Here is a 25,096-nt window from a genome sequence, read left to right as displayed (position 1 = left end):
ACCTTAACAGAAGGGGGGAACAAAAAAAACCAAAGACCAAAGGATCATGTCTTGAAGTACTCGCCACGAGCTCAACCTCCGCGTATATCACAGTGTCTTTCAACCCCCCCACCTCTAAGCAAGTTATACCTTATTGGGTCAACAAAGACTGGGCCGTCTCTGGCGCCCTCCCAACAAGCGCCTGTAGCTCAAACGCTTTCGCGGAGCTTCTGATCGATCCAAGGTTTGGACTTGCACCGGTAGGGTCAGCACTACTTCGTATGTAATGGCTCGGGTTGCCTCATTGGAAGTCTACAAGGATGCTGTGAACTTTTTTTTTCGTTTCTTCTATTTTACCTCTTTATTTTCTTGTTTTGTTTATCCTTATTTCCGGGCGGGAAGTGGGGGATTTTCTTCCTCTTTTGAGGCCTAGGAACTTGTTCTGTGGCACAGCTGGCACGTAATTCTCAAAAAAAGTATAACTATATACTCTATCTACCGTGTAGCACAAGAGACTCGTGACCAAGCGGGATTCAATCTATCGCTTACTTCAGAGTAACTAACTCCTCAGCACTGGTGGGGTGTATGGCAACACAGCTATCAAAGTCTTTCTTGGTCGCGCCCATCTTGACCGCGACACCAAAGCCCTGCAACATCTCTCCGCTGCCCAAACCGACAATGTGTAATCCAACAACCTTCTCCTCGGGCCCGGCGCAGATCAGCTTGTATGCTGTTGGGCCCTTCTCCTCGGGCTCCATCATGGCATAGTACATGGCAGTGAAGCTCGTCTTGTATATTTTGAGATTTTCCTTGCCATACTTCTCGATCGCCTCGGGCTCGGTGAGTCCAATCGAGCCCACCTCAGGGTGTGCAAAGACGACCGAGGGTATGTTGGAATAATCAAGCTTGTAGGTGCTGAACTGCTCACCACCAAACAGACGGTGAGACAGTCTGCGACCGGCCGCTATAGCAACGGGGGTGAGCTCAACCTGGCCAGTGACATCCCCAAGGGCGTAAACATTTTCGACCGACGTGTTCTGGAACTCGTCCACCTCGATGTAGCCCTTCTCGTTGACCTTGACGCCGGCCTTGTCAAGCCCAATGTCCTTGGTCATTGGGGTTCTGCCGATGGCCCAAATCAGGTGATCCACGTCCGAGATGGCACCTTCACCGTCTTTGTCCTTGTAGTGAACGGTGAGCTTTCCTGTGCTCTCGTCGCGCTCAATCTTGGACTGTGAAGACTGCTTGTGCAGCTTTACGCCGAGACGCTCATATTCCTTGGTCACCACCTCCTGCACCATGGGATCGAAGTTGCGAAGGAACGTGTCTCCGCGGATAAACAAATGGGTCTCAACTCCGAGAGCGTTAAACATGCCTGCGAACTCAACCGCAATGTAGCCAGCTCCGACCAGAGCAACCTTCTTTGGGAGATCCTCGATGTCGAAAAAGCCATCGCTGTCGGTGCCAAACTCTGCACCAGGTATCGAAGAGCTGGGCTTTGTGGGCGTGCCGCCAACAGCAATCAAAATCTTCTTGGCCTTGACAACAGCCTTGCTGCCGTCGTCGAGTGTCACCTCGACCTCATTCCGCGACAAAAGCTTTGCCCATCCATGGAGATATTCGACCTTGTCGTTGGCCAAGTTGCGATCGTAGATGCCATTGAGGCGCTTGATGTAGGCATCACGCTTTTGCTTGAAGCTCCTCCAGTCGAACGGCTTGGTTTCCTGGACGGAAAAGCCATATGATTTGGCCTGATGTATGGTTTCGGCGATGGCAGCGGCGTTGAAGGTGACCTTTTTCGGCACGCATCTATCTTGATGTTAGCGCAAAGCTCAAGTTGTTTGGTATGTCACCTATCAGCAGAGGCTGAACTGATAAAAAACAAATACATCACTACCTACCCAACGTTCACACATGTGCCTCCTATTCTTCCACCCTCGACGATCATGGCCTTGGTCCCGAACTTGGAGCTGGCCATGCGCGCCGAAGCCAGTCCACCACTCCCACCTCCAATGACCAGATAGTCCGTCTCCTTGTGTATGGGCGCCATCCTGGGTAGATTTGTGGAAAACAAGTGTCTCGAGACGGCTGTTAGGCGTAATGGGGCTGATGTTCTCGTTTTGGCAGTAGCAGAGACTTGCCTGACGGCAGCGAATGCTCGCATAGAGAGGGGCTCGGAGGGTCGTTTAAGTATGTTGTTCTAAATTCGGGAAGGAAGGGGACCCGCCAGAGGTTCCCAGACGTCGCCCGTTGGTCAGAACCAAGGAAGATTTAAGCTACCTATAGATTTCCAGTGGCGGGGTCAGTTCCTAGGTACCTAAGGTAGGTAGGTAGTCTAGATCTATCGCATGCGCCGCCGATTGCTAAGCAACCTGCAGACAAATTGATGCCACCCGGCAGGCATTGACTGACTAGCCGTGTCTGACGGGTAGTGTGAGGCAATATGGAATTCTCAGGGCTGTGGGGAGTGGGGGGTTTGGGTGGTTGCAAGCAGCTGCACAATGATGTATCCCAGCTCGCCAAGGTCTTCAAGGTGAGATAAGGTAAGTAGCTTGGCGGGTAGGTAGGTAGGTAGGTACATAGCAAGCCTACCTACCTTACTTAGGTATGCAGGGGAGGTATGAAGTACTTTGGAGAACCTAGTGCGATCCCTTTAGATGTAAAAAGCATACTTACAGGTTTGACTACAATAACTAGTGGAAGCTTGTAACAAAGGTATCAAAAACGGTACTAGAAAGCCCTGCTGTTACAAACGAATGATGTAATTTGCAATGGTTGCAACAGAGACACTCGATCTATAAAGGATCTAATATACCTTACTAGTTCAATAGTTTGACAAATACTGGACCAGCTTAGCAGACATGGAATTACTGTGAACTCAAAAGCACCTTGGGATTTGAAATCTCGACAGAAATCACGACATCGGTCTTGCCGCCCCGCCATTTATTATGGGTCCGACCCCTTGGGGGCGTCCTCGGGCGCAAAGAAACGACGCCTGGTACCGAGTATCAACTGGTAGGGTGTCGTAATGGTCCGGCAAGTCCGGTCTGTCTTTTTGTGAGGTGTATCAAGCCGTTTTTTTTTTTTTTTTTTTTTTTTACTCATCAAGAAAAGAAGTCTTGCCTCTGATTTACCCTGTTCTTCGAGGCGCAATTGTAAGAGTTACAACTTTGCAGAAGATCGTGGATGCCCAGGATTAATTCACACCTTGAAGGCTTGGCAAGGTCCCCAAGTACATCAATGGATGCCAAGACTGATCGGTTGCGATCCACTTTCGTCAAAGACGATCAGTCAGGGCCACTTGCATTTGCATTCAACTTAGGCTAAGGTACCTCCTAGCTACTTTGAGAAATACAAAATAAATAAATTTCCAACTCCAACCCATCGAATAACATAATGCCCATGTCAAAGAGTTGATACGTGCCAGCTTGTCTTTTTTTTTCGGCTCAAGATTGTCCCGGGCATGTTGCTCCCGCCCAGTCTGAGCTGGCTGAAGACTCTGTCCAAGTCGCCAACTGTTGGCCAGCTGAAGAAAGTAGCCCAGGCATGCGGAGTCTCGAGCAATGGCACCAAGCGAGTCGTCACTGACCGCATCCTTGCAAGTCTCGCCGGCACCCGCGCCTTGTCCGCCGATGACCGCATACTGAGCATCGACATGGGCCTGCGGAACTTCGCCTTCTGCCTGCTCACACCAGCCACAAACCCCCGTCAAGGACAAGGTCTGAAGCCCAAGGAACCCATCGTCCCTTCATTGGGCGGCAGCGAAGGGGCGGCAGAGGTCAGGACACCTCCGCCGCTCATGCTGCACGACTGGAAAGTCCTCGACTTGACCGAGGACAGCGTGGACATCAAGAACAATCAAGCCCTCAGCCCCGTCGCAGTGGACCTCGTAAACCGCCATTTGCTTCCCCTGAAACCCACTCACATCATCATAGAGCAGCAACGATATCGTTCCGCCGGAGCCGCGGCGGTGCTGGAGTGGACTCTACGTGTGAATGCGCTCGAGGCGATGCTGCACGCGATCCTGACTGCGATGCGATCCCTGGAGCTGTGGAAGGGCGAGGTAACGGCCGTAGATCCTCTGAAAGCCGCGCCCTTCTTCTTCGTTGAAGATGGAAGATTGCCGTCTAAGCAGCTCAAGAAAATGAAGATTGATCTTCTGGGCAAATGGATCTCAACGAGGGATACGAAGTTTTTGGAACTGGGGAGCCCACATGTGACTAAATTAGCCGACTCTTTCCTTGAGCACTGGAAGCCAGTAAAGGGGACTCGGGGAGGCAAATCAAAAGCGACCGAGGGCAATGGTGAAAAACACTTCAAAAAGCTTGACGATCTCACAGACTGCGTAATTCAAGGAGCAGCATGGGCGAGCTGGCAGCAAACGAGGCATATACTGGCGCAAGAGGGAATAGAAGAGAAACTGACAGGCCTGATCGGGCGTAGATAGCAATACGTGTCTGAACTTGTGGTGGAAACAGGTGGGTATAATTTGTTTTCTGGGTGTAACGTTCTCTAAACATCTAATCATAATCATCGCCATAGTCATCGTATCTCCCCTCCTGGCGTTGAGTACTTACGTACTCCTCAGTCGCGAGTCCCCGTCTCTTTCTGTCCTTCAGTATTTGCGGGTCCCTATGCCAATCACAGGCAAAGTCGCATGACGGTTCGATTGTTTCACCAAAATATCGACATAATGCCGCATGCCGGCAACCGCTGGTATCCTCGCAATAAGCAACCAATCTGTTGAGGCTCTCGAGGCGGGCACCTCCATTACCCCCAATGTCACCGCTTCTATTTTGATGGGTATCCCGGGTGACCATGCTGTACGTTCGATCCCGGTCCTCTCGACTGTAGTAGAGAAAACAGTAAGATGCTCTGCCGTCCCGTCCTGCACGTCCTGCCTCCTGGTAGTAGCCTTCGAAGGACTTTGGCAAGCGCCAATGGACGACGAATCGGACGTTGTCCTTGTCGATGCCCATGCCGAAGGCAGTAGTCGCCACGATGACATCGTAGCCGGGATCATTTGTAATCCACTTGGCCAATGTGCTCTCTTTGGTTTGTTTGGAAAGCTTGGCATGGAATGGCCGGGCACCAATCCCATCCTCCCTCAGCGAGGCCGCGAGGGACTCGCACTCACTTCGACTGATGGTGTAGATGATTCCCGAAACGGCCTCGACGCGTTCGTTGCTGCCCTCAAGCTCCGTCCTGCGCTCATCTCCCCGCCTGCGCTCGTAGACGTCTTGAAGCCACTGCACAAAGTCCGAGTACCTGTCATTTGCCTCATCGCTGGTAAACCGTACCTCGAGGTGGAGGTTGGGTCTGTGAGCTGTCGTTGTGAATTGCTTCAACCTAGCTGGGCTTGGATTGCCAGCCTTGACGAGACCAAGCGTGGCGAGAACATCCCTGCGGACTTGCTCGTTGGCCGTTGCAGTGAGGCACATAACAGGGACATCTGGAAAAGCCTCCCGAAACCATGATAATCGTTTGTAGTCTTTACGAAAGTCGTGGCCCCCTTTCAAGGAAAGGATAATGACACATCAGCGGTGAGCTCAAGGGTATGTTTGTCGGCCAGGTTATACTCACATTCCGAAATGCAATGGGCCTCATCAACAACGATACGTGCCAACTCCTTTTGCTCGTGAACCAGTTGAAGCCGCTTACGGAAGAAATCTCCAGAACAGAGCTCTGGTGTCACGTATAAAAGCCGTGTCCGAGGATGACCCGAGGCAAGATCCAGGTAGATGTGCTCCTTCTCATCTTGCGGTGTGTTGCTGTTGAGAGTCCGCGCGTCCACACCAGAATCACGAAGGGCCTTGACTTGGTTCATCTGTTGACTTGTCAATTTTGAGCCCCGGATCATTACACAGGTACGAGTACATTTCCTACCATGAGGCTGAGAAGTGGTGAGACGACGATCGTGACTACGTTTAGTTTTCACACAAGTCAGCTACTGTTGGATCTTCTACGTTTGAGATATATCCACTACTCAAGGTATTCAGCGTACTGCCTTGGTCAATCACAGCAGGAAGCTGGAAGCACAAACTCTTCCCGAAGGATGTGGCCGCTTGTACATACACATCGTGTCTGTCAAGGGCAGCCAATATTATTTCCTTCTGATGTTTTCTTTTGAGACGATTCAGAGGTCAGATGCTGAAGGTACAGATCGAATTAGCCATGTGGATGCATGCATACCTAAAGTGTGATTTTTTGAACTGTCGCCTAAGCGTGAAATCAATGTCTGTACATGAGTTGGTTCTTTCGAGTGCAGGCATTGTGATTTTTCTTGGGATCCTGTGGCAGCATATGAAAATGACATTGCATGTATTTTCGATTAAAAGATGCAGCTATGTCACCGTCCGATCATTAGAGCTTTCCATGAGACAGTCAGTCAGTCTGATGTTGAATTTGGGATTGATCTGGTGTTGTGATTATTTATCTCGGGAGAGTGTATTCACTACGATGGAGACGTCTTTTTGGTGACTACTGTGATCTGAAAGTACCGTACCGTACCGTACCGTACCTAGTGAATGAAGACGGGAGGGAGGTACCTGGGTTACAACAGGTGTTACCCACCGCTGAGTCGGCATAGTGTCCCTGCAAACTGCAAAAGCAGGCAATCTTCACGATTCCAAGAATTTACTTACCTCAGACTTGGTTTGCTAATGAATTGATTTTAAACCAAACAATCGGACGTAAAGCCTAGACCTGCCGAAATTTCCAAAGTGAGAAGTTAACGCAGTACTCGCTGTTTGATTGCTGCACTGCCTTGCCTGCTCGCACTGACTGAAACCGCTGTCATCGCATGTCTAAATGCGCCTCGCCACACCCACCCTTCGGAAAAAGACTTGACCAAAAGTTTTGACGATGGTGGACCGGGCCGGGGATTCCTAGCAATGGATGATAATTCACGTGATTTGGATTTATTAGTTAACATCAGCCCAATTGAAACGTCTAATCACCTGATAGGGAGAAACACTGACTTTAGCAGGGTTGTTCGTTTCAATGGCTTGTTTCAAACATCGTTGGGGCTTGTGTGTAACGTGCATCCTCCCTACCACTACTACTCCGTTTCGGTCTGATCCCCCTCCCCCTACCACTGAATCGTCGCAAGGTGAGTTTACCTGCAGGCGGTCTCCAATGGTTAGTCAACTGTGGTCTGGAAGCATTGTGCCTATCATGTTAGTCCGAATCACAGTGCAGCTAATATTCATCCCATGTTGATCATCGAATTTCGCGACAGTCGGCTAAATTCACACGAAGTACTTACCTAAGGTAGATAACAGCTTGGTGTGTCGCAAGAACCGCATCTTGTAGGTTGGGCACCTAATGGAATTAATTACTCTGTTGAAGCACTGCACTCTGTTGAGTCACAAAAGCTGGATACACGACTTTTCCCCCTTGCCAACGCCCAGGATAAAAAAAAATCAGGTCTAGACCTTGGGCTAGATAGACGTGGATTGAAATACCGGGAATAACCGACGGAAATTCTCCGTCTTCTCTTCCGAAAACTCTACAATTATGATGGTCATCACAACGTGCAATATGTATATAATTCCCAAGGGTTGGGCCGCCAGCGTATTTTATTGTTATTTTTATTTGATTATCATTAATAGGCAACTGTAATAAGTTGGTATTCCCTCACAGACTACTAGGTTCATTGAGTATGGCCAGCCGAACCCAAGTTTATAAGATCTCGGAATGCATTGGAGAAGGCTTCAGGCGCTCCTATTCCAATTCTATAAGGTATAGGTAAGGTGTTTAGGCGGATGTGCATAATATTGGTTGTAGGTGGCACCTAACCCCAGGAATGCGGCGTTCAGTGGCATAATTTATGAGGTCATGAGCCATGTGCACAATACAATGCCTGCTGCTTCATGGCCGTTGAATGCGACGAATCCTCCGTAGTACGATAATGTATTGTATTAACAGTATGGAATCTAGGACTTCCCGAGTCGCGGTGACTTTTTCATGTGTGCATACACTGGCTACTACATCGGCACGAATCAAAATTGGTATCAGACAGTGCAGTGTTCGTGCCATTTACCTCCCTGGTAGCGTACCAGGGAGGTCAAACTGCAACTGATGGCGACTCGAGCATGGTTCTTTGCAGACATGCGGCACGCTAAGAGAGAAGAGGCGGGGGTTTCTTCCTTTCTTGGTCATCTACTCCAGGAGAAGCCCGGCTCGTACATTTACTCAGTACATAGGTTGCACGTCTCCATTGGAAAGAGTATTATTACCCGAAGCCATTTTTGGCATATAATCCCCAGAGAATATTGCAGTTAAAAATTGTACGAGGCAGTATCTTCTCACATCAAACAAAATAGTGGCTGTGCACCTACGTGGTATCTATCTATGCGAGAATTGACATGGCGTTTACCTGTCATGGCTCAACTTTGGGGCCACGGGAGTGTATTTATTTCTTGGGCTTGATTTGACATGGAGTTGAGTTGACCAGGCTTGCCAGCCTGCGATGCGATGGCTGTAGCCTCCACACTACTGACAAGCTTAACCTTGTCACTGTCCTCAGTCCTATACGTTACCTAGTACGCATTTGGTGCGCCCCCAGTGGTCAGTGCATCCAAACCCCCAGCCTCAAGCCCCCTTTCTGCTTGGCAAACGCCAATCCTTGTAACGCCGACCGCTTCGTTGTTCGTTCTGGAAGCAGGCGGCGAAGAGTTCTTCGGGGGAAAAAGAGACGTTTTTTTTTCTCCTACTCCCGTTATATTGTCAAAATTTTATATACTCGCAGTAAAAAAAAGTCTTAGTGTTATAGGGTTACTATCCTTTGGAATGTGGTTGTTTTATACCGCAGGAGCTGCAGAGCCAAATTACAACAATCTTGTACCTACATACAAGCACAAGTAAGGTACGGGTCTGTACAGTGCGTCTTGTGGCTTTATGTACCGTGCTTCCCCTTTGCTAGACGCACGCATGCTGCATGCAGAAGCAGCCAATCCAACGGGCGACAAGACAAATTGTCGCACAGCGGTGACAGCACAGCGTTAGGTTGGTCAGGCCAGACGAGATCGACAGCGAATCGGTTCCAAACAAAACATTGGAACGGCAATCAGCCAGCCCACAAGATTCGGCGCTGCTCGAAGCAAAGGTGCCCTGACAAGCCCAGGAAAGCATTCCAAGTTCAGAGCCAGTCACCGCGCGTTACTCTTCCACGCCAGCCCTGGGTTGATTTTACCCCGAGCCCATCAATCTCGTGGCTCAATTGGCATAATTCGCCGGATCGAATCGATACGCTCCCGCCCAAAAGAAAAAGAACTGAGGAAGAAAAAAAAATACGAAAGGAGAAAAAAACAAAAACAAAAGAAAAAGGCGGGAAAGCAGGGAAAATACGAAATTTCTGCAATCATCAAACGACGGAGAAAGAAAGCCAACACGAAACACGCCTCTTCAACTGTGCCGCTCTTGCCTTTTATTTTTTTTTCAGCCTATCCCCAACGCCCCACGAGGGCAACTCATCCTGCCGTCGAGGCCGCTCGGCCACCCTGATCGAGACCCGTGATCTGCCCTCCTTCTGATAAATCATGGATCGAACAGGCGACAGGCCGGCCATCAACCTGGCCAACGGTGGCAGAGGGCTACCCGAGAATCCTGCGCAAGGTCGAAGGAACATGACGAACGGCGGCGGCTCGCTCAACAATCTGCCACCAATGCCCACCGCGATCCCCGCCAACGCTCGCAGCATGTCATCCACCTCGTCTTCGACACTCTCCGCGAACCCGCCCGTTTCCGCCGGTCAGGTCATAGGCATGGCGCGCCGAGCCATGGCCGAAGCCCTCAAGGAGCACGAGTCGCAGGCAGCTGAGGCCAGCGGGGTCAGCAACGAGTTGAAGCCTGGAGTTACCATTGACTTGAGCCGAAAAAACATACAAGAGCTTCCCGAAGAGATTGTGGACGTGATCAAGCACGAACTTGAGCGGTAGGTTGTCCCCTTCGCCGATCGAATAATCTATCATACAGGCACAAAGCCTTGTACCTCCAACGATATTTACATCTGTCTGCGAGTGATTTACTGACAACATCGCCGCGCCGTGTCTTAGACTAGCACTTTCCCACAACAAAATATCGTCGTTTCCCGCCCGGTGGTCCGAATGCTCCTCATTGCGCTACCTAAACGTCCGGAACAACGAGCTCCGGGAGTTTCCACTACCGGTAAGTCTGCGCCAACGTAATAATATGCCTGACGGAGTGAACTGCTTGTATTTTTTCCTCCAGGGACTAACGTGTAGTCATATCTCCAAAAGCTGTGCCATCTCAAAAGCCTCGAGATTCTCGATTTAGGGCGCAACAAGATTAGATCGCTCCCCCCTGAAATCGTCAAATTGACTTCGTTGAAGGTCTTTGCGGTTCAGAAGAATCGAATCGAAGAGTTGCCCATTTGCCTGGCGGACATGGGCTCACTTCAAATGATAAAGCTGGAAGGCAACCCTATTCGATTTCCACCTCCCGAGGTCCTGCAGGTGCAGGCAACAAGTCCCCCCAACGAGGGGCATTTAAAAGAAAGTGAAGTCACAGAGTTAACGGTCACGGCCCACATCAAAAAGTTCATGAAGCAGAGGGCTTTGGAGATCAACACCAGCAGCAGATCCGACGCTGAAATGGGCATGGATGAATTGAACGAGGGCATGGAAACACCAAGAGTTCCGATCAAACGTGTTGTTAGTGGGAGATTCCCGGTAAGGGTCAATGGTGCCGGCCTGCCAGACCTAAGATCGCCTGCTTTTGCACGGCCCGGACCACCCCCGATTCCTACACGCTCCCACTACCGCGGGCTATCTCAACAGAACACTGCTCCAAGGAAGTCTGGGGTCATGCCCTTAACAATCGGCAATGTGAACGAACGCATGCGAAGCAACTCGGAAACTTTATCACAAACACCCCGAGCAGATCGACCTGGCGAACGCTCTCGGCGCATGGGTGTCGTCTCACAAAAAGCTCAGCAGCTGGGAACACTTGACGAGACTCAAGCTAATAACCGATTCTCGCACTATCGCGGCCTCAGCCACGGCTCGGCGATGCAAGGCAACGGGCAAATGCTAAATGGCAAGATGCCCGTTAGCCCCGCCGAATCTATACTCCAGCGGCCTATATACGTGCGTCGACTGTCCATTCTTCCCGAAAGGAGACGCGAGTTCAAGTTTGTCGATCCGGTGCTTGAAGCTGCCAAGGGTGTCCTCTACTCCATTTTCCAGATCCACCCCATGATCCAGATGCTCATGGGTTTGACGAGCGACGGGCTAGCTAAGCGCTCCAGTCTTGAGATCGTCTTTTACAACACCAACTCTCATGTGGAGGAGCTCGAGCAGGAAATTCAACGTCACGAGGCCGACGAGGAGGGCGCATCCCAGTTTGAAAATGAGAATGTGCTGCGCGCATGCATCACCCTGGTGAACGCTTACGTGCACGTGTGCTCATTGCTTGCGAGTAACGTCGACCTTTTCATAGACAACGGCGACCCGCGATATATTCGAACTTTGATGATGCAGCTCTACAATAGCATCACGGAGCTGCGAGTGACAACATCGCACGTGCTTCCGGAAGAAGGACACCGTAGAGCCGCCAGCCGTACGGCCATGAATTCCGGAACCATCCGCCCGCGTTCTCGCGAGAACACCGCCACCCCGACCGTGGAGAGGCCAAACGGGATTCCCCGGAGTGCGGCCCGCAGCAACTTATCCCATAACCCGAGCAACCTCAGGGTTACCACTGACGTTCCGCTTTCCAGCATCCCATACGTCAACGGGACTGGACGCACGGCAACCATTTCCTCAGCTACGCCCCGATCAGGAGAGTCGTTTGTTTCAACAGGCAGCCGGGGTCTGTCGGGCGACTTTACCGAAGAGGATCGCATCTTTGAAAATATCTTCTTGGCTCTGCAGAAGTCAACCGATCTCGTAGTGCGGCTGTTGCCAGCGTTCAACCACCAATATACCAACGGCCTGCAAGCGGCTATACAGCACCGCAATACTCGGGAGTCGCAGATGTGGAAGGCATTGATATCTAAGTGCTCAATGACAATCCAACAGACGGAGAAGCTCAAGACGCGTCTTTCGCTGATCAAGCTCAAGGAGCCCGGAATCCGGACTCAGGGATCTTTCTGGAATGATGTGCGCGACTTTGTGGATTCTTGGGCAGAGTTTGGCAGCAAAGTCAGAGAGGTGGAAAAACCACTGTCGCTACCGGCTGACACGAGGATGCGCCTACGACCATTCCAGAAGAGTATCCAGGAGGCATCGAGTCTTATACTACGCTCGCCGTGGGGCTATTGGCTCCGACCGGGCCTGGCAACGTCGCACCAAAACGGCAATGGAGGCGGCATCTTTAGCCCAGGCGGTGCCGTTGTGGAGCCTCACAACGGTGACCGACAGTATCAGCAAAACGGGCAATACGGAAACCCAAATCACAACCATCTCCATCACAATCCCCACATACAGCTTCCTATGACACCTCAGAGCGCTGCATTGGGCCCCGCGGCCCAAGCCACAGTGCCGGCAACACCACAGAGCGGCTCCTTCGCCGCAGCGCTGACTGGCAACGTATTTGAGCGGGCCGATGCGCTCATGTCTCAAGGTGGCCCATCATCGATACACTCGCACTCTCGCCACGGAACTTTCACTTCCTCTACGTCAGGTTCTTCTGGTGGAATGAGTGGTAGCTTCAACTCGATTAGCAGCACTCTATCATCAGCAACCAGCTACAATGACGACAGGATGGGAGGCCATTCGGCTTCTTCGTCTTCCTCTGTCATAAGCCCTGGCGGCCTTGGAGGAGGCCCCGGACCTATGGCGTCTGCCTTCCCGTTCCGCATGCAAAATGGCGGTGGGAGGGTGGCGTTGTAGCCAAAACGCACCTTATCCTGAAATCCAAGTTCCCCAGCAGGCATCTGTATAACATATGTAGACGACCTCAAGCTGATGAGTGGACTTGCTTGCCATGAAGCTTGGCTTTTCTGCATACATCATTTGCATTTTATTACTCATCTCGACCTACTTCGACCTACTTTTTTTTTCGATTCCTCCTTTGACTAGGAAAGATTATCGTTTTGACGAAATCTCTGCGGCATATTCTATTTTCTTGGACAAAAAGCCCCGTCATTTCCATCATCTTTTTTTTTTTTTGCCACCGTCTGCATATCGACCAAATCTGGGAATTTCTCCAGTGTTTCTGCGTGTTTGATTGCCGCTTTTACCGGCCCTTCTAAATTATAATGTGTGCAATCTATAACGGTTGGCTCTTGTTTAGTTGCTTTATTTCATTCAGCTCGCAGGCCGAAACGTCTTGACTTTTTTTTCGGTCTTGGTGGTGCTGGTCTCTCAGTAATCGTTGCTTGGGGTAATCATGGGCAAGCTTGGAGTTCCTGGAACATTATGTATTTCCTGTTGTTCATATTTGCATTGCGCCAGGCGTTTGGGGAAGTGGAAAAACACATGATTGCAACTATGCAAAAAAAAAAAAAAAACTCTTCGTGTTTAATTAGAAGCAATATGGGCAGGCGTTCGTTTCATCGACTATTTGCATATCAATTTTCACAATCAAGAATTATATTGTGTCTACCGCAAGCACATATATTGTTATGTTGCAACGTCGGAGCAGTAGCTTCTCCTCATAAGTGGTGACAGAGCATTGTCAACCAAGGGAAGCCACTAGCTCTTCCACGCTGGAGATATAACCAATGTGAGCAACGTATTGATCGGGCCGCACCAACACATAGCCCGCTTTCGATCCCAATCCATACCTCTTGTGCAGCACCGACTCAGGGTCACGATATGCATTCTTGGGCACCAGGGAGCCCTCGTCACCCGGAAAGATCATGACCACCGGTATCTCGTTTTCGCGGGCAACGACCTTGGCAGCAAATTGTATCAAGTCGTCCTCGGTCGCGGTGTCGCCGGCGAACAGCACGAGATGATGCCTGACCCCAGCAATGAGACGGTGGAGGTTGGTGGTGGTGGTGGTGGTCGTTTCGGCGGTGGCGGCGATGGCGGGGGAGACGAGGAGCTTGCCGTCGGGAGCGCGGTCTCCGCCCATGACGGGACCCTTGAACCCGGTGGCGGTCGCGACGATGCTGCTGCTCCCGCGGTACGAGATGCTGAGCATCGTTATCCACTTGAAGAAGCGCCGGCGCCGCGCTTGGGTCCCGACCAGTAGTGGTGGGAGCCAGGGGCCGATCAGAGCACGCAGCCACTGTCGAGGGCGGATTTTGGTTAATATGGTCAGTCTTTTTTTCTTTTCGTCTTGCAAGAAAAACATGTACTGGAAACCCTCTGAAAAAAAAGGGTTCCTGGTTTTATCACAAGGTTGGGTTGGGGTTTGGGTTTCATATTGGCAGCACAGGGTCACTGACTATGAGAAAGCGGTTCGTAGTAGCGAAAAATCGAAACATGTTATCCGTGGTACGTAGCAGCTCGAGGCCGATTGGGCGTCGCTCCTCCTCGTATGTGTCCAGCAGAGACTCGTCGGCGGCTCCACGCAAGACGGCTGATAGTTTCCATCCCAGGTTGATGGCATCCTGCAGACCTGCGTTCATGCCCTGCCCACCCACCGGAGAATGAATGTGGGCTGCGTCTCCGGCTATGAACAGCCGCCCATCTCGGTATCGACTCGCACACCGGCAGTGGATCCGGAAGTTGGTCATCCAGATCGGGTCATGCAGACGGCCCATGGCGGCTGCGCGGCCGGCCCTGTTGGTCAGGATATACTGGAATTCTTCCAGAGCCGGCAGGCCCGTCAGCTCGGCCCCGGGCTCGCGCATGCTGGCTATGCGGACAATGTCGCCGCCCACGGGGAAGATGCCGACGAAGGGACCATGGACGTTGATGTTGATGCGGTCCAGGGGCAGATGTGTATCAGACAGGTAAGCGTCGCAGATGATGAAGTCGTGAGGGTACGTCTTGCCGTCAAATGTGATGGTCGTGCTAGCCTTGCGGACGATACTGCGGGCCCCGTCCGCCCCGATCACGTACTTGCACCGGACAGTCTCCTTTGTCCCTGGGTCATCTCCGCCATCTCTTTTCACCAGAGTGACCGTCGCCCCGTCGGCATCCTGCACCACCGACTCTGCCTCGACCCCCCTCTCCACCACAGGCACACGGCTACCGTCCACACCTAGCGCAATTTCCAGACAGGACAACAGGAATCTCTCCGTCTCGGTCTGCGACACGTTGAAAGACAACGGGAACTCGGTGTCGTCCGACCCCATGTCGCTGAACTGAAACCGGGCCTCGCGGGTCGGGGTGAAGCTCCAAGTCATGCCTGTGACCGCCCTGCCCCTGTCCAGCATGCGCGACAGCAAATCGTCAAAACCATACCGCGCAAGGAGCTCCAGTGTTCGCGGTTGCACGACCAGGGCGCGGCTGTATGGAGACGGCTCCGGCTCGCGGTCGATGATGCGGAACTTGACCCGCTGCCGCTGCTGCCCGTGCTGTTGCAGAGCCAGCTCGAGCGCCAGGGTCAGGCCTGTCGGGCCTGCCCCGATGATGAGGACGTCAAGTTCTTCAGTGTCCATGACCGTCTTTGTCTGTTCTTCTTGTTCGTATGTACTTGTTTGCTTTCTGCATCAGACAGACAGCCTGGCATTTCTCGTGTGTTTCGGTACCATTTTAGCGCAGCTAGCTCATCTGCCTGACAAAAAGGGATACCTCCGCGTTGTATTATAGTGTCAGGAGGTTTGATGCTAAGATATTTTTAGTCCGTTGTGGCACACCACTATTGAGAGTCTCAAGCATTGTCTCGCTTTCAGACGAAGTATCAAGGCTTCAGACGACGTTTGTCCTTAGCTGCTGGTAGGTCCGCATGTGCGTATGAAAAGCCCTGCATACGTGAGGACTCAAAGGTGGACAGGGTTTCTCAAACTGTTAACAGATGACTTCAGAGTTCGTATGCATTACGTGAGTTTTGGGAAGGGTTCATGAAATAGGTGGCACGGTGCCGATGAGGTCGGCCGAATATTCCTCGGTCAGCGAGCATATATAAGCCATTGCCCAGTAACAAACATTGGATCTGGATCAAGTCTGATTTAAGATTTCCGCCAAAAGCAACCTCGAGGGATGGTGTAAGACAAAGAAGGGTTTCGGTGAATGTTTGATTGGTGCATGTTATACGAAGCCTGCTAGTCAAAGATCACTAAATCATCAAAAGAATATTACCAGTTTATTGTACAAGGGATTACACAGTGAAAGATATACCAACACTAGTCGGTGCTTCCGTCATCTCCTGCGATGTTTCGGGCCGATCTTCTCTTTGCCATCCATCCATGGCCTAAGCACCTCCGGAATGGTGACCGTCATGGAGTCCTCGTCCCATCCATTCTCCAGTATAGCAGCCAAGACGCGGGGCACAGCGAGTGCGGTGCCGTTGACTGTCCACGGATAAGTCATCTTTCCGCCGATGCGCACCCTAGTAGCGAGCCGACGAGTCTGATAGTCGGTACAGATACTGGCCGAAGTGACTTCACCCCAACCATCATCCCGCAAGAGCCTGCGCGATGGGAAAAATGCCTCAATGTCGTTCTTGCGCGTTGCTGAAGCCCCAAGGTCGGTCGATGGCATCTCGAGTACGCGGCAACTGAGTCCCAGGGCCCCGAGGATTTCGGTTTGTATGTCGAGCATCTCATCAAAGATGTCCATGGTTTCAGACTCGTTGGGTGAGGTCCACGCGAACATTTCCACCTTGGTAAATTCGTGTACTCTATAGAGGCCCTTGGTATCAACACCACGTGCGCCGGCCTCGGCACGGTAGCAACGAGACACAGCCACGCGACGCATTGAAAGCTCTGCCTCCTCGAGCTGTGTGTCGGCCTTCATTCCGGCGAGAGGAATTTCCGCCGTGGCAGTCAAGCATAGTTCGGGCCGTCCCCGCTCGGCATCAGATGCAGTCTGCGCCAAGTTGTAAATCTGGGTCTCCCCATTCTGATCGCGGGGCTGGAAACCGCACGCACCGGCGATGTGGGAATAAACTATTGATGGCGGGCTGACCTGCGTCCAGCCGTAGCGGGTGGCAACTGCTAGAGCATACTGCACCAAGGCCTGCTCCAAAGCCGCACCGTCGCCCAACAGATAGTACCATCCCCAACCCGACGCCTTTGCCGCGCCTGCAAAGTCCATTATGCCCAGTTCCGAGCCGATGTGGACATGGGAGCGCCATACTCGGTCCGACTTGCCAGTCGACTCTAGTAATGCGGTCGGGTCGTCATTCTCAACGTTAATGTAGCTCAAAACGATGGGCTCGCTGCCTCGTGGAGTACTTGTACTAGTCAAGTTGGGCAGTGCCAGGCCAAGACTATGCATCTCATCTTCCAACCTTGTCTCGGAATCTTCAATGGATGATAGCTGCTCCTTTAACCGTTTGCCTTCCTCCAGTAACTCCTCGCGTGACATGCTCGTCAGATCTTGAAACTGCGGGTCTGGTGCTTCGGTAAGGGAAGCCGATGGGTTGGCCAGTTGGCGGCGCAGCAGGTTGGCGCGTTCTCGGAGGGTGCGGCCCTCACGTTGGCGTTCGTGCCATTGCTCGAAAAGGGCGTTGATGCGTGCTGGATACGTGCTCTGGGACTTGTAATTCCTTTCGACGCAGTTTTGTTCATACAATGCTGGGTTCTGGCGGATATGCTTGAGATCGATAACAGGTTTGGGTGCAATTGTAGGGCGGGATGGCGTGGCGGGTGGCTGTTGAGAATTCGAGTCGCTGGCTCCAAGTGGTTGTGCTACTGCTGCTGCTATTGGGCTGGTATTATGAAATAGTCTGTAGTTTGGGACGAAACACCTCGTCGCCTGTCGAGGCAGCCTCGATACTTGACGAGATAGTCTCCTCATTTTTATTTTTTATTTTTTAAAAAAAGGATTAAAAGTAAAGTCGTCGTCGGTGGAGTAGGTGGTGTCTCGATACAGGCTATGGCTCGGTATATATGCGACAACTTGTGGCCATTATGCACATAGAGTATGTGCGATTGTTCTCAGGTATCGATCGTCACCTTATAAATGACATGCCATGCTCATTGGCATAAATCGTGCCGTTGCGGGAGCCTCTTCTCAGCCAGGGAAAAACGTCTATCAACCTAAGATAAGGTCTCCGCTCTCCATCGGGCCTGGTTGAGATTGACGTGCATTAGCGGCTGCTGCTATGCAAGTGGAGCGGAGCTTTTCACCTAAGGTTGTACTGTAACTTGCGGTAGCCCAGGTTCCGATGATGCCTGGTTCCTAGAACCGACAGGGAATGTGATAAGATATCGCTCACTTTTCGGGGCGGTGACAGAGGGCGCAAAGTCGGCCCCGCCAAAAATTTGGATTCAGCTAGGAGGAGCCGAGGAGGTATGCGATAGTAAAGGCACCCTCGAGGCAAGGTACCAACCTACCTACCTAATGGAACCTTTAACCAAGGTCTTGTGCCATCGACAACCGAAGGAACCTTGCTACTCCTAGTACCTAGTCTCGGCGATTCAACACGCTGATCACTCTCCAATTGATTACCTCGAACCAAGCCCATTTTTAGGAAGAAAGGATAAAGGCGCGATATGTTCTACAACAGATATGTACCACCGCCAAAGGCAGGTGCACCTAAAGTTGAGCCACCCGCTCCCGCCTCGCCATCGCCATCTTCCGCTGTTCAGTCTACTGCCATAAGTCAGCCTCGGAAGATTGTCTTCGATGATCATGACCAGCTTCCAAATATTACTGGCCCGACAAAAAAGGCCAAGTCGGCAGACGCCGAGACCGGGGAAAATGGGGACGAACCGAGGAGGAAGAGGGCAAAGATAGAGCCCCCATCGCCTCAAGACACCCGGGAAAAGAAAAAGTCCAGAAAGTCAAAATCTGCCCCTGATGCACCGAATCCAGCAGGGTCGAATTTGGACGACGTCGCAAAAAAGGCACCTCAGAGTGCGGCGCAAACAGAAGCCACTGCCGCACCTCTCAAGTCTGCGATGAAGACATCAAAATCTAATGCTGGTCTTGATCAAAGTGGAACACTTCCCACCAACACTGAGTCGACCGTCGCGCTCGGCTCAGCAACCCCGGAAGAGAAGAGGAAAAAGAAAAAAAGGTCCAAGGGAGATGTTGAGATGAAGGATGCCGATGATGAGCGTGCGCTGGATCAGCCAGTTGATGAAGATGCGGCGGCGGGGAGGCATAAATCCATTCTCAAGAAGAAGGATATGTCTTTAAAGAAAGCTTCAAAATTGCCGACAGAGACCCAGGAAGATGGCGACCCTACCACTGAAGACCTTCCGACCCAACCTCTAGCCCAACTGCAACTAGACCAAGAAGCAGCCGAGGTTCATGGTCTTGAGCCTCTTCCCCAGCCAGCCCCTGCAGTGGCTAACCAAGTTGAATTGACTTATGACACGCTGCCGTTGTGGCTGCAAAATCCTTTATACGTCTCATCGGGGACCCAAGCCGAATGGACGAGCCTGGGTCTAAGGCCAGAACTGGGCATCTCCCCAGAGATTGCCAGCCAGCTAGCCTCGAAGGGATATCCTGAGGCCTTTGCTGTCCAGACCGCAGTGATCCCCAGACTACTGCCAAGCCCAGCCAGGCAGGGCGACCTTGTAATCTCTGCAGCTACCGGGTCGGGCAAAACGTTGGCTTATGTTCTCCCCATGATACGAGACATCAGTTTGGGGGCAGTGACAAAGCTCAGGGCTCTGATCGTCGTGCCCACGCGTGAACTGGTGCAGCAGGTCCATGAAGTCTGTAACATTTGCGCCGCTGCCTATGCCCGCCAGCCTAATCGAAAGACTGTCAGGATTGGCACCGCCGTCGGAAACCAGGCCTTCAAGAAGGAGCAAGAGAAACTTGTGGATCAAGACCGACGGTATGATCCAGAGGGCTATGCACGTTTGGTTGAATCGCGCCAGTGGGAGAATGTCAGGAAACGGGATGTTGAAGATGCAACATTTGATTTGTTCGAATTGGCAGAGACGCCTTTGCCTCTTGTCAATCATGTCGATCATCTTGTCTCCAAAGTTGACATACTCATCTGCACCCCGGGCAGGCTGGTAGAACATATTGAACGCACCCCTGGCTTCAACCTCGATTATGTGCGCTGGTTGGTAGTCGACGAGGCAGACAAGCTGCTAGAGCAGAGCTACCAGCAATGGCTTGATGTTGTCATGGAGAAATTATCAACGAATAAGCCGGGCTGCAGGGACTTCATGTTTCAAAACAAGTCCGGTGTCCGCAAGGTCATTCTCAGTGCTACAATGACACGCAATGTCAGTCTGCTCAACAAGTTGAACCTGCGGCAGCCCGAGATGATTGTTCTTGAGAGTGTTACTGCTGTATCAACATCAGCCTCCGGTCCTACAGCAGATATGAATGGCGTCTCTGTAGAGACATCGTCATACGAGCTTGCACTGCCTAACCAACTTCTCGAGTTCGCGATCAAGGTTCGCGACCCTGAACAGAAACCCATGTATCTGGTTGATCTGTTGAGCAGCGATCACGTTCGGTCGAGGTCAGCAACGAGCAAGGAAGTCGTCATGAATGATAACGGATCCGACACGTCGTCCTCGGACGACTCTGATACGTCATCATCTGACAGCTCCGACTCCGACTTTGACAGCGATTCCGACTCTGAGGCCGAGGCCGAAAACAAAATTGTCGCTTCCAAGCCCACTGGCAAAGACTCCACGATTGATAGCGTTCTGATCTTTACAAAGTCGAACGAGTCAGCTTTGCGGTTATCACGTCTTCTGGAGATAATGGCCCCCCGTCAAGTGGCGTCCCGTATCGGCACGCTCACGTCGACTACCCGCACCTCGGAAAGGAAAAAGGTCATCAACCAGTACAAGTCCGGCAAGCTGCGCATACTTGTGGCTTCGGACCTCGTCGCTCGTGGTTTGGATCTCCCCAACCTCGACCATGTAGTCAACTACGACATGCCACCGAGCGTGAGATCATACGTTCACCGCGTGGGCCGTACCGCCCGCGCTGGTAGGGCCGGTCGTGCGTGGACATTCTTCACCAAGACCGAGGCCGGTTGGTTCTTTGCAGAGATTGCATCATCCAAGAGCAAACCAGGTGTGCCGGCAGGCGGCAGGGATGAGGACCACGTAGCCATTCACAGGTCAAACAAGGTGGAGACGGTCAAGGTCTCTGCGAGGAGGACAGAGGAAGATTTAAAGAAGGGACCACCGGGAGACTTTGGCGAGGCCAGGATAGCCGAGTACGAGCAGGCCCTCGAGGCCCTTGGGAAAGAAGCTCGGGGACAGTAGTAGATCTGCCGAGGCAAATACCAATATCGCTTGCATGGCATCATGAATAACTTTAATGAATCATGGAAAACACGGGCTGCGTCTAGTCACAAGGGAGTACTTCACGAGAAGTACATACAATACAAATGCTGGCGATTATTATGACAGTAGGCTATATATGCGCTTTCAAGGCTAGCTCACGTCTTATCTTTAATGCTGCATAGCTTCCATTGCTCGGTAGTAGTCGGTAGTTTTGGGGTCCTATGCCAAAACACCGATTTATACCCAGGCCGAGCGCATTCACTCCGGTTTGTCCGAATTGACCTTGGGGACAATCCACCATGGATTATAGCACTGATCCGGAAGTGGCACCTCGGCCCGCAGCGACTCGCCGTCCTGCCTCAGGCTCGTTATGGCTATCCCCGTCGCGATGCAAGACTTAATGCAGCTCTTGGTCCCGGCAAGCCAGCGCTGGTGCGTAGGTCCAACCGCGAAAGCCTCCTTCTCGGTGAACTTGACGACGTGCTCATACGCCTTGCGGGCGCTGGCGACGGCCTTGTCCGCCATGTCCAACACCTCAGTCGTGGTGGCGAGGTGCCTCAGCGTGGACTGCCGAGAGTAGAGCTCGTACGAAGGCAGCTCGGGCAGCCCTATGCCGGTGAAGGGTTTCATGCGCACCTCGTACCGCAGCTCATCGTTGCTGAAGCCGTTTGGCGGGGCGGGGCGGATGAGTTGGAGCCGGTACAGGGCCGTGTACAGGCAGTGCAGCGCCGTAGCCAGCTCCATAGTCACGGCGGCGTCGATCATTGCGTTGCGTAGGTAGGATAGAGATCTGGTGAGCAAGGCCTCCTGTTCTGGTGGCAGATCACTGAGGTCTTCGGTGCCCTGCTTGCTCGATTTGTGCCTCAAGCGCAGCTCGTGCATGCTGAGAAGCGTGAACTTTTTGATGCGTTCGAGGTGATGTATCCGCTTTTGTGCCAGATACGTCAGGTACCAGTACATGCCGCCCATCTCGTCCGGGGCATACAGGGAAAGCTCGAAGCCAAGTTGAACAATCCATTCCATCAGCCGAAGCTTGTAGAGGTATACCCATGATGAAAGGGGAAGAGCGTTCGAGGTCGAGTTGGGGTCTGTGGGATCTAGCCGCGTCTGCTGCTTAAGCGGATGCTCTTCCGCAGCTATTCTCAGGAGCTGATCGACCTCTTCGGCGTCAATCTGTACCAGGTCCAGCTCATTAATAAGATGGCACATATTTCGCCGTGAACGGCAGCGATTTTGGCATAGAGATTGGAATATTTCAAGGTAATGCTGAGCTGCACGCTGCCGAAAAACCTCCATCTGGTATGAAATTGCGTAGCGAGGGTCGTGAGGTATCTCCACCGAGTCGTTTTGCGGATCGAGAAGTAGGCTGCACGGCATGACGACCAGGGAGAAGTCATCATCCATCAGCTGTCGGATACTCTTGGTGCCCAGTATGATTTGATCCTTGAATATGTAGCTCTCTAGGAGCGTGCGAATGAAGACTATGGGCTGTGGTTTCTTGGCCTGAAACCAAAACACAAAATTCTGTGGCAGGGTGACAAAGGGAAAAGAAGAAGAAAAAGAGTCAATATCTCCCGAGTTAAGGCAAGATTACAAGATGTCCTTGAGATATAAGGGAAATAGGCTGACTTACCAGCAGAGTCTGGGGGTCATGGTAGTTGAGCACTTGTATAATCTCCAACCCATCCGCGACAAATGCAGACCACATCTCATATGCTTGTGAGAACTCAAGCTCGACAATCGGCCGCGGTGGCATCGTACTAGCCAATCTTCTCTGTAGCTTTGAGCTAAAGGCATCTGGGACGGGTTGTCCAAGGTAGTGGGAAGAGTTGACCTGCTCCAACACAGCCTTGAGTTCTACCCAGGGCATTTTGATCGAGTCGGGATTGCTGCGCAGACCCGTGAGCTCGATGGCACGGAGAATTGCATACCGCAACTCTAGACGATAGTCAAGTGCTTCAATAATGTCCATGGTCAAGACATTCTGTAGACGACGGACTAGAGACCGGGCATCCTGTATGTTATCCCGTATCTCCTCCCGGCTAATGTTGTCCAGTAGACTTTGGTTGTATGTATTTGTCACAAAGTCCTCCTCCTACCCCAGGCCCTGGTATGTCAACAACAACAACAACAACAACAACAACAAAACATATCCTAAAAACCAACGTAAGGGGTAGAGGTGATCTGAAATTTCTTCTTACCTCGTAGTAATGCTCGCTTTTGATTTGCTCATTGACATACCAGCATGTCTTTAAAAGTCCCAGACAATATGCTCGCAGGATAGTATGCATTGCGGCCTCCAGTTCGCTGCCATTACCATTGCCAGTTTCCGTGCTGTTAAAGTCACACCGGCGAATAAAGTGTGCTTCGTCAATCGTTTGAGGTGTCGGGTCCATCATCCTCGTGATGTGAACACTGGTGAGAATGGTCTGTGAGAGGGGATAACCAGAGTGCCATGACATCTTGGAGCAGCAACATGTATTTTAACTTTAGCAACCGTACACGGGACTGGGTAGATGTTATCTCTTTGGCGTTTACTCACCTCATGACATAGTAGCTGGTCGATGATACCAATAACTTCTGTAGGAAGCAGAGGCCTCGCGACATCGTAGTCAGGATCAAGAGATTCGCCATCTGCCAAACAACCGCTGTCCATTTTCGGATCCATGATCTAATGGTAGACGTTGGAGCAGGGATGAGGCACCCCGAAAATCGTCAGTATCCTGATGATGAGGGGCAACATTTTGAACATGGTGCAAAGGTCATCTTTCTCACCTCGAGAGCCCCGACGGACTCAAAAAGCGTAAAATAACCATCCTTGACCAATCCTCCCGGTTTGAGAGCTGCCTCAAAATATGAGCATCAGTATTAAATTCAGTATGAGTATAGGTGCGGGGTGCGAATCCTTAAGGAAAACACTTGCGTGTCTCTTGCCAGATGCGTACATAGAAAGAGAGAGAGAAAAAAAAGAAGAAGAAAATAGAAAAGAAAAGACAAACAAACAAATAAACAACTAAAACAAACGTAACGGACCTTTGGCTGCATTGGTAAACCTCTCTGTAATATCGAAAGAAACGACTCCCTGACTGGTTACGCTGGGCGAAGCGGCTGGTTTCCGATCCCCCGCAATGGATAGGCCGGAGAGACTATTGGACACGGCACCATCACCGTTCGCATCCCTGGTATCCCGTCCTCCTTCTCCAAGCAACCCGCCGCTAAAAAGTGACATTGTGGGATATACCTGAGCGGAAAGTTAGATCAGAGTCTCATCACAGGTTTCAATATGATTCTACAGCCAGATAAAATAACCAAGGAATTAGGAAAAGGGAAAGCAAGAGAACAGAAGAATCTTACAAGCGAAACAGAATCAGATCAAAGCCAAGGCAGGCAGGGGCCGTATGTACTTTGCGGGCGCCTTTTTAGATAAACTGACGTAAATAGGTAATCAAAAATGGCGAAAATAATTGAAAAAGGAATAGGAAAAATTCAGATGACAGCAAGCTACCTTGGCTCAAAAGGGTTGCACTAGTTATGTTGCTGATAATGCAGGAGAAACCTTGTCTCGTGAGTCTGGAATCGTGCCATTAATGATGCAGCGATTACGGCCTTTGCTGGAGATGGAGTTTTGTTCGAGGCGCTCAATTCAAGTGCTGCCTTTTTTTTTTTTTTTTTCTTTTTTTCTGTCTATCGTAAGGGTGCACTATAGAACACCCACGAATCACGTACCGATTAGCGGCAAGCTTGCTCAAATTTTACTACAACAAGGTGCCATCATTCCAGAGATGCGAAAGAAAAATAACGCTGCAAAATCAACACAGAAATCCTAATATCTTTCTGTGTTGCCAATAAGAATTGGATACTGTATGGATAGGA

At 51.3% G+C, this 25,096-nt stretch overlaps 8 protein-coding genes across 8 annotated transcripts; 3 read left to right on the top strand and 5 right to left on the bottom strand.

The window, feature by feature from the left end:
• Positions 1-385: 385 nt before the first annotated feature.
• PgNI_09787 (uncharacterized protein) lies at positions 386-2,264 on the bottom strand. Its single transcript, XM_031129769.1, has 2 exons — positions 1,881-2,264; positions 386-1,788 (listed from the first exon to the last, which is right to left on the bottom strand). Exons 1-2 carry the CDS (start codon positions 2,141-2,143, stop codon positions 525-527), a joined length of 1,527 nt encoding a protein of 508 aa, XP_030977683.1. The 5' UTR covers positions 2,144-2,264; the 3' UTR covers positions 386-524.
• Positions 2,265-3,442: 1,178 nt separating this feature from the next.
• PgNI_09786 (uncharacterized protein) lies at positions 3,443-4,426 on the top strand (the record flags this gene model as incomplete). The annotated part of the gene is made up of 1 exon (XM_031129768.1): positions 3,443-4,426. One exon carries the CDS (start codon positions 3,443-3,445, stop codon positions 4,424-4,426), a length of 984 nt encoding a protein of 327 aa, XP_030978059.1.
• PgNI_09785 (uncharacterized protein) lies at positions 4,209-7,421 on the bottom strand. The gene is made up of 9 exons (XM_031129767.1): positions 7,247-7,421; positions 6,960-7,135; positions 6,810-6,866; positions 6,624-6,684; positions 6,172-6,527; positions 5,984-6,102; positions 5,866-5,900; positions 5,563-5,806; positions 4,209-5,491 (listed from the first exon to the last, which is right to left on the bottom strand). Exons 5-9 carry the CDS (start codon positions 6,249-6,251, stop codon positions 4,500-4,502), a joined length of 1,470 nt encoding a protein of 489 aa, XP_030978060.1. The 5' UTR covers positions 6,252-6,527; positions 6,624-6,684; positions 6,810-6,866; positions 6,960-7,135; positions 7,247-7,421; the 3' UTR covers positions 4,209-4,499.
• A 1,430-nt stretch (positions 7,422-8,851) lies between these two features.
• On the top strand, positions 8,852-13,515 carry PgNI_09784 (uncharacterized protein). Its single transcript, XM_031129766.1, has 3 exons — positions 8,852-9,916; positions 10,038-10,149; positions 10,242-13,515. The coding sequence occupies exons 1-3, from the start codon at positions 9,522-9,524 to the stop codon at positions 12,834-12,836; spliced, it is 3,102 nt and encodes a 1,033-aa protein (XP_030978081.1). The 5' UTR covers positions 8,852-9,521; the 3' UTR covers positions 12,837-13,515.
• Positions 13,516-13,623: 108 nt separating this feature from the next.
• On the bottom strand, positions 13,624-15,502 carry PgNI_09783 (uncharacterized protein; the record flags this gene model as incomplete). Its single annotated transcript, XM_031129765.1, has 2 exons — positions 13,624-14,181; positions 14,342-15,502. 2 exons carry the CDS (start codon positions 15,500-15,502, stop codon positions 13,624-13,626), a joined length of 1,719 nt encoding a protein of 572 aa, XP_030977684.1.
• A 700-nt stretch (positions 15,503-16,202) lies between these two features.
• PgNI_09782 (uncharacterized protein) lies at positions 16,203-17,804 on the bottom strand (the record flags this gene model as incomplete). The annotated part of the gene is made up of 1 exon (XM_031129764.1): positions 16,203-17,804. One exon carries the CDS (start codon positions 17,802-17,804, stop codon positions 16,203-16,205), a length of 1,602 nt encoding a protein of 533 aa, XP_030977685.1.
• A 698-nt stretch (positions 17,805-18,502) lies between these two features.
• On the top strand, positions 18,503-21,202 carry PgNI_09781 (uncharacterized protein; the record flags this gene model as incomplete). Its single annotated transcript, XM_031129763.1, has 1 exon — positions 18,503-21,202. The coding sequence occupies one exon, from the start codon at positions 18,503-18,505 to the stop codon at positions 21,200-21,202; it is 2,700 nt and encodes an 899-aa protein (XP_030977686.1).
• A 127-nt stretch (positions 21,203-21,329) lies between these two features.
• PgNI_09780 (uncharacterized protein) lies at positions 21,330-24,837 on the bottom strand. The gene is made up of 8 exons (XM_031129762.1): positions 24,729-24,837; positions 24,578-24,638; positions 24,257-24,464; positions 23,999-24,066; positions 23,766-23,894; positions 23,425-23,685; positions 22,857-23,318; positions 21,330-22,747 (listed from the first exon to the last, which is right to left on the bottom strand). Exons 3-8 carry the CDS (start codon positions 24,450-24,452, stop codon positions 21,482-21,484), a joined length of 2,382 nt encoding a protein of 793 aa, XP_030978082.1. The 5' UTR covers positions 24,453-24,464; positions 24,578-24,638; positions 24,729-24,837; the 3' UTR covers positions 21,330-21,481.
• Positions 24,838-25,096: the final 259 nt, after the last annotated feature.

The sequence above is a fragment of the Pyricularia grisea genome (genome assembly GCF_004355905.1).
Source record: "Pyricularia grisea strain NI907 chromosome Unknown Pyricularia_grisea_NI907_Scaffold_7, whole genome shotgun sequence".
Classification (NCBI taxonomy): domain Eukaryota; kingdom Fungi; phylum Ascomycota; class Sordariomycetes; order Magnaporthales; family Pyriculariaceae; genus Pyricularia; species Pyricularia grisea.
Note: the sequence above shows the minus strand (reverse complement) of the source record. Positions and strands in the feature narration are given on the sequence as shown.

Coding starts and splice junctions, on each gene's coding strand:
- PgNI_09784 (XM_031129766.1), top strand. CDS start 9,522: ATGGATCGAACAGGCGACAGGCCGGCCATCAACCTGGCCAACGGTGGC. Junction 9,917..10,037: donor ATCAAGCACGAACTTGAGCG/GTAGGTTGTCCC, acceptor GCCGTGTCTTAG/ACTAGCACTTTCCCACAACA. Junction 10,150..10,241: donor TCCGGGAGTTTCCACTACCG/GTAAGTCTGCGC, acceptor TATCTCCAAAAG/CTGTGCCATCTCAAAAGCCT.
- PgNI_09785 (XM_031129767.1), bottom strand. CDS start 6,251: ATGCCTGCACTCGAAAGAACCAACTCATGTACAGACATTGATTTCACG. Junction 5,901..5,983: donor TGCTGTGATTGACCAAGGCA/GTACGCTGAATA, acceptor AACTAAACGTAG/TCACGATCGTCGTCTCACCA. Junction 5,492..5,562: donor GGCCCATTGCATTTCGGAAT/GTGAGTATAACC, acceptor TTTCCTTGAAAG/GGGGCCACGACTTTCGTAAA.
- PgNI_09787 (XM_031129769.1), bottom strand. CDS start 2,143: ATGCGAGCATTCGCTGCCGTCAGGCAAGTCTCTGCTACTGCCAAAACG. Junction 1,789..1,880: donor GGCACATGTGTGAACGTTGG/GTAGGTAGTGAT, acceptor ACATCAAGATAG/ATGCGTGCCGAAAAAGGTCA.
- PgNI_09780 (XM_031129762.1), bottom strand. CDS start 24,452: ATGTCACTTTTTAGCGGCGGGTTGCTTGGAGAAGGAGGACGGGATACC. Junction 24,067..24,256: donor GTTTACCAATGCAGCCAAAG/GTCCGTTACGTT, acceptor ATTTTGAGGCAG/CTCTCAAACCGGGAGGATTG. Junction 23,686..23,765: donor ACCAGCTACTATGTCATGAG/GTGAGTAAACGC, acceptor TGCTGCTCCAAG/ATGTCATGGCACTCTGGTTA.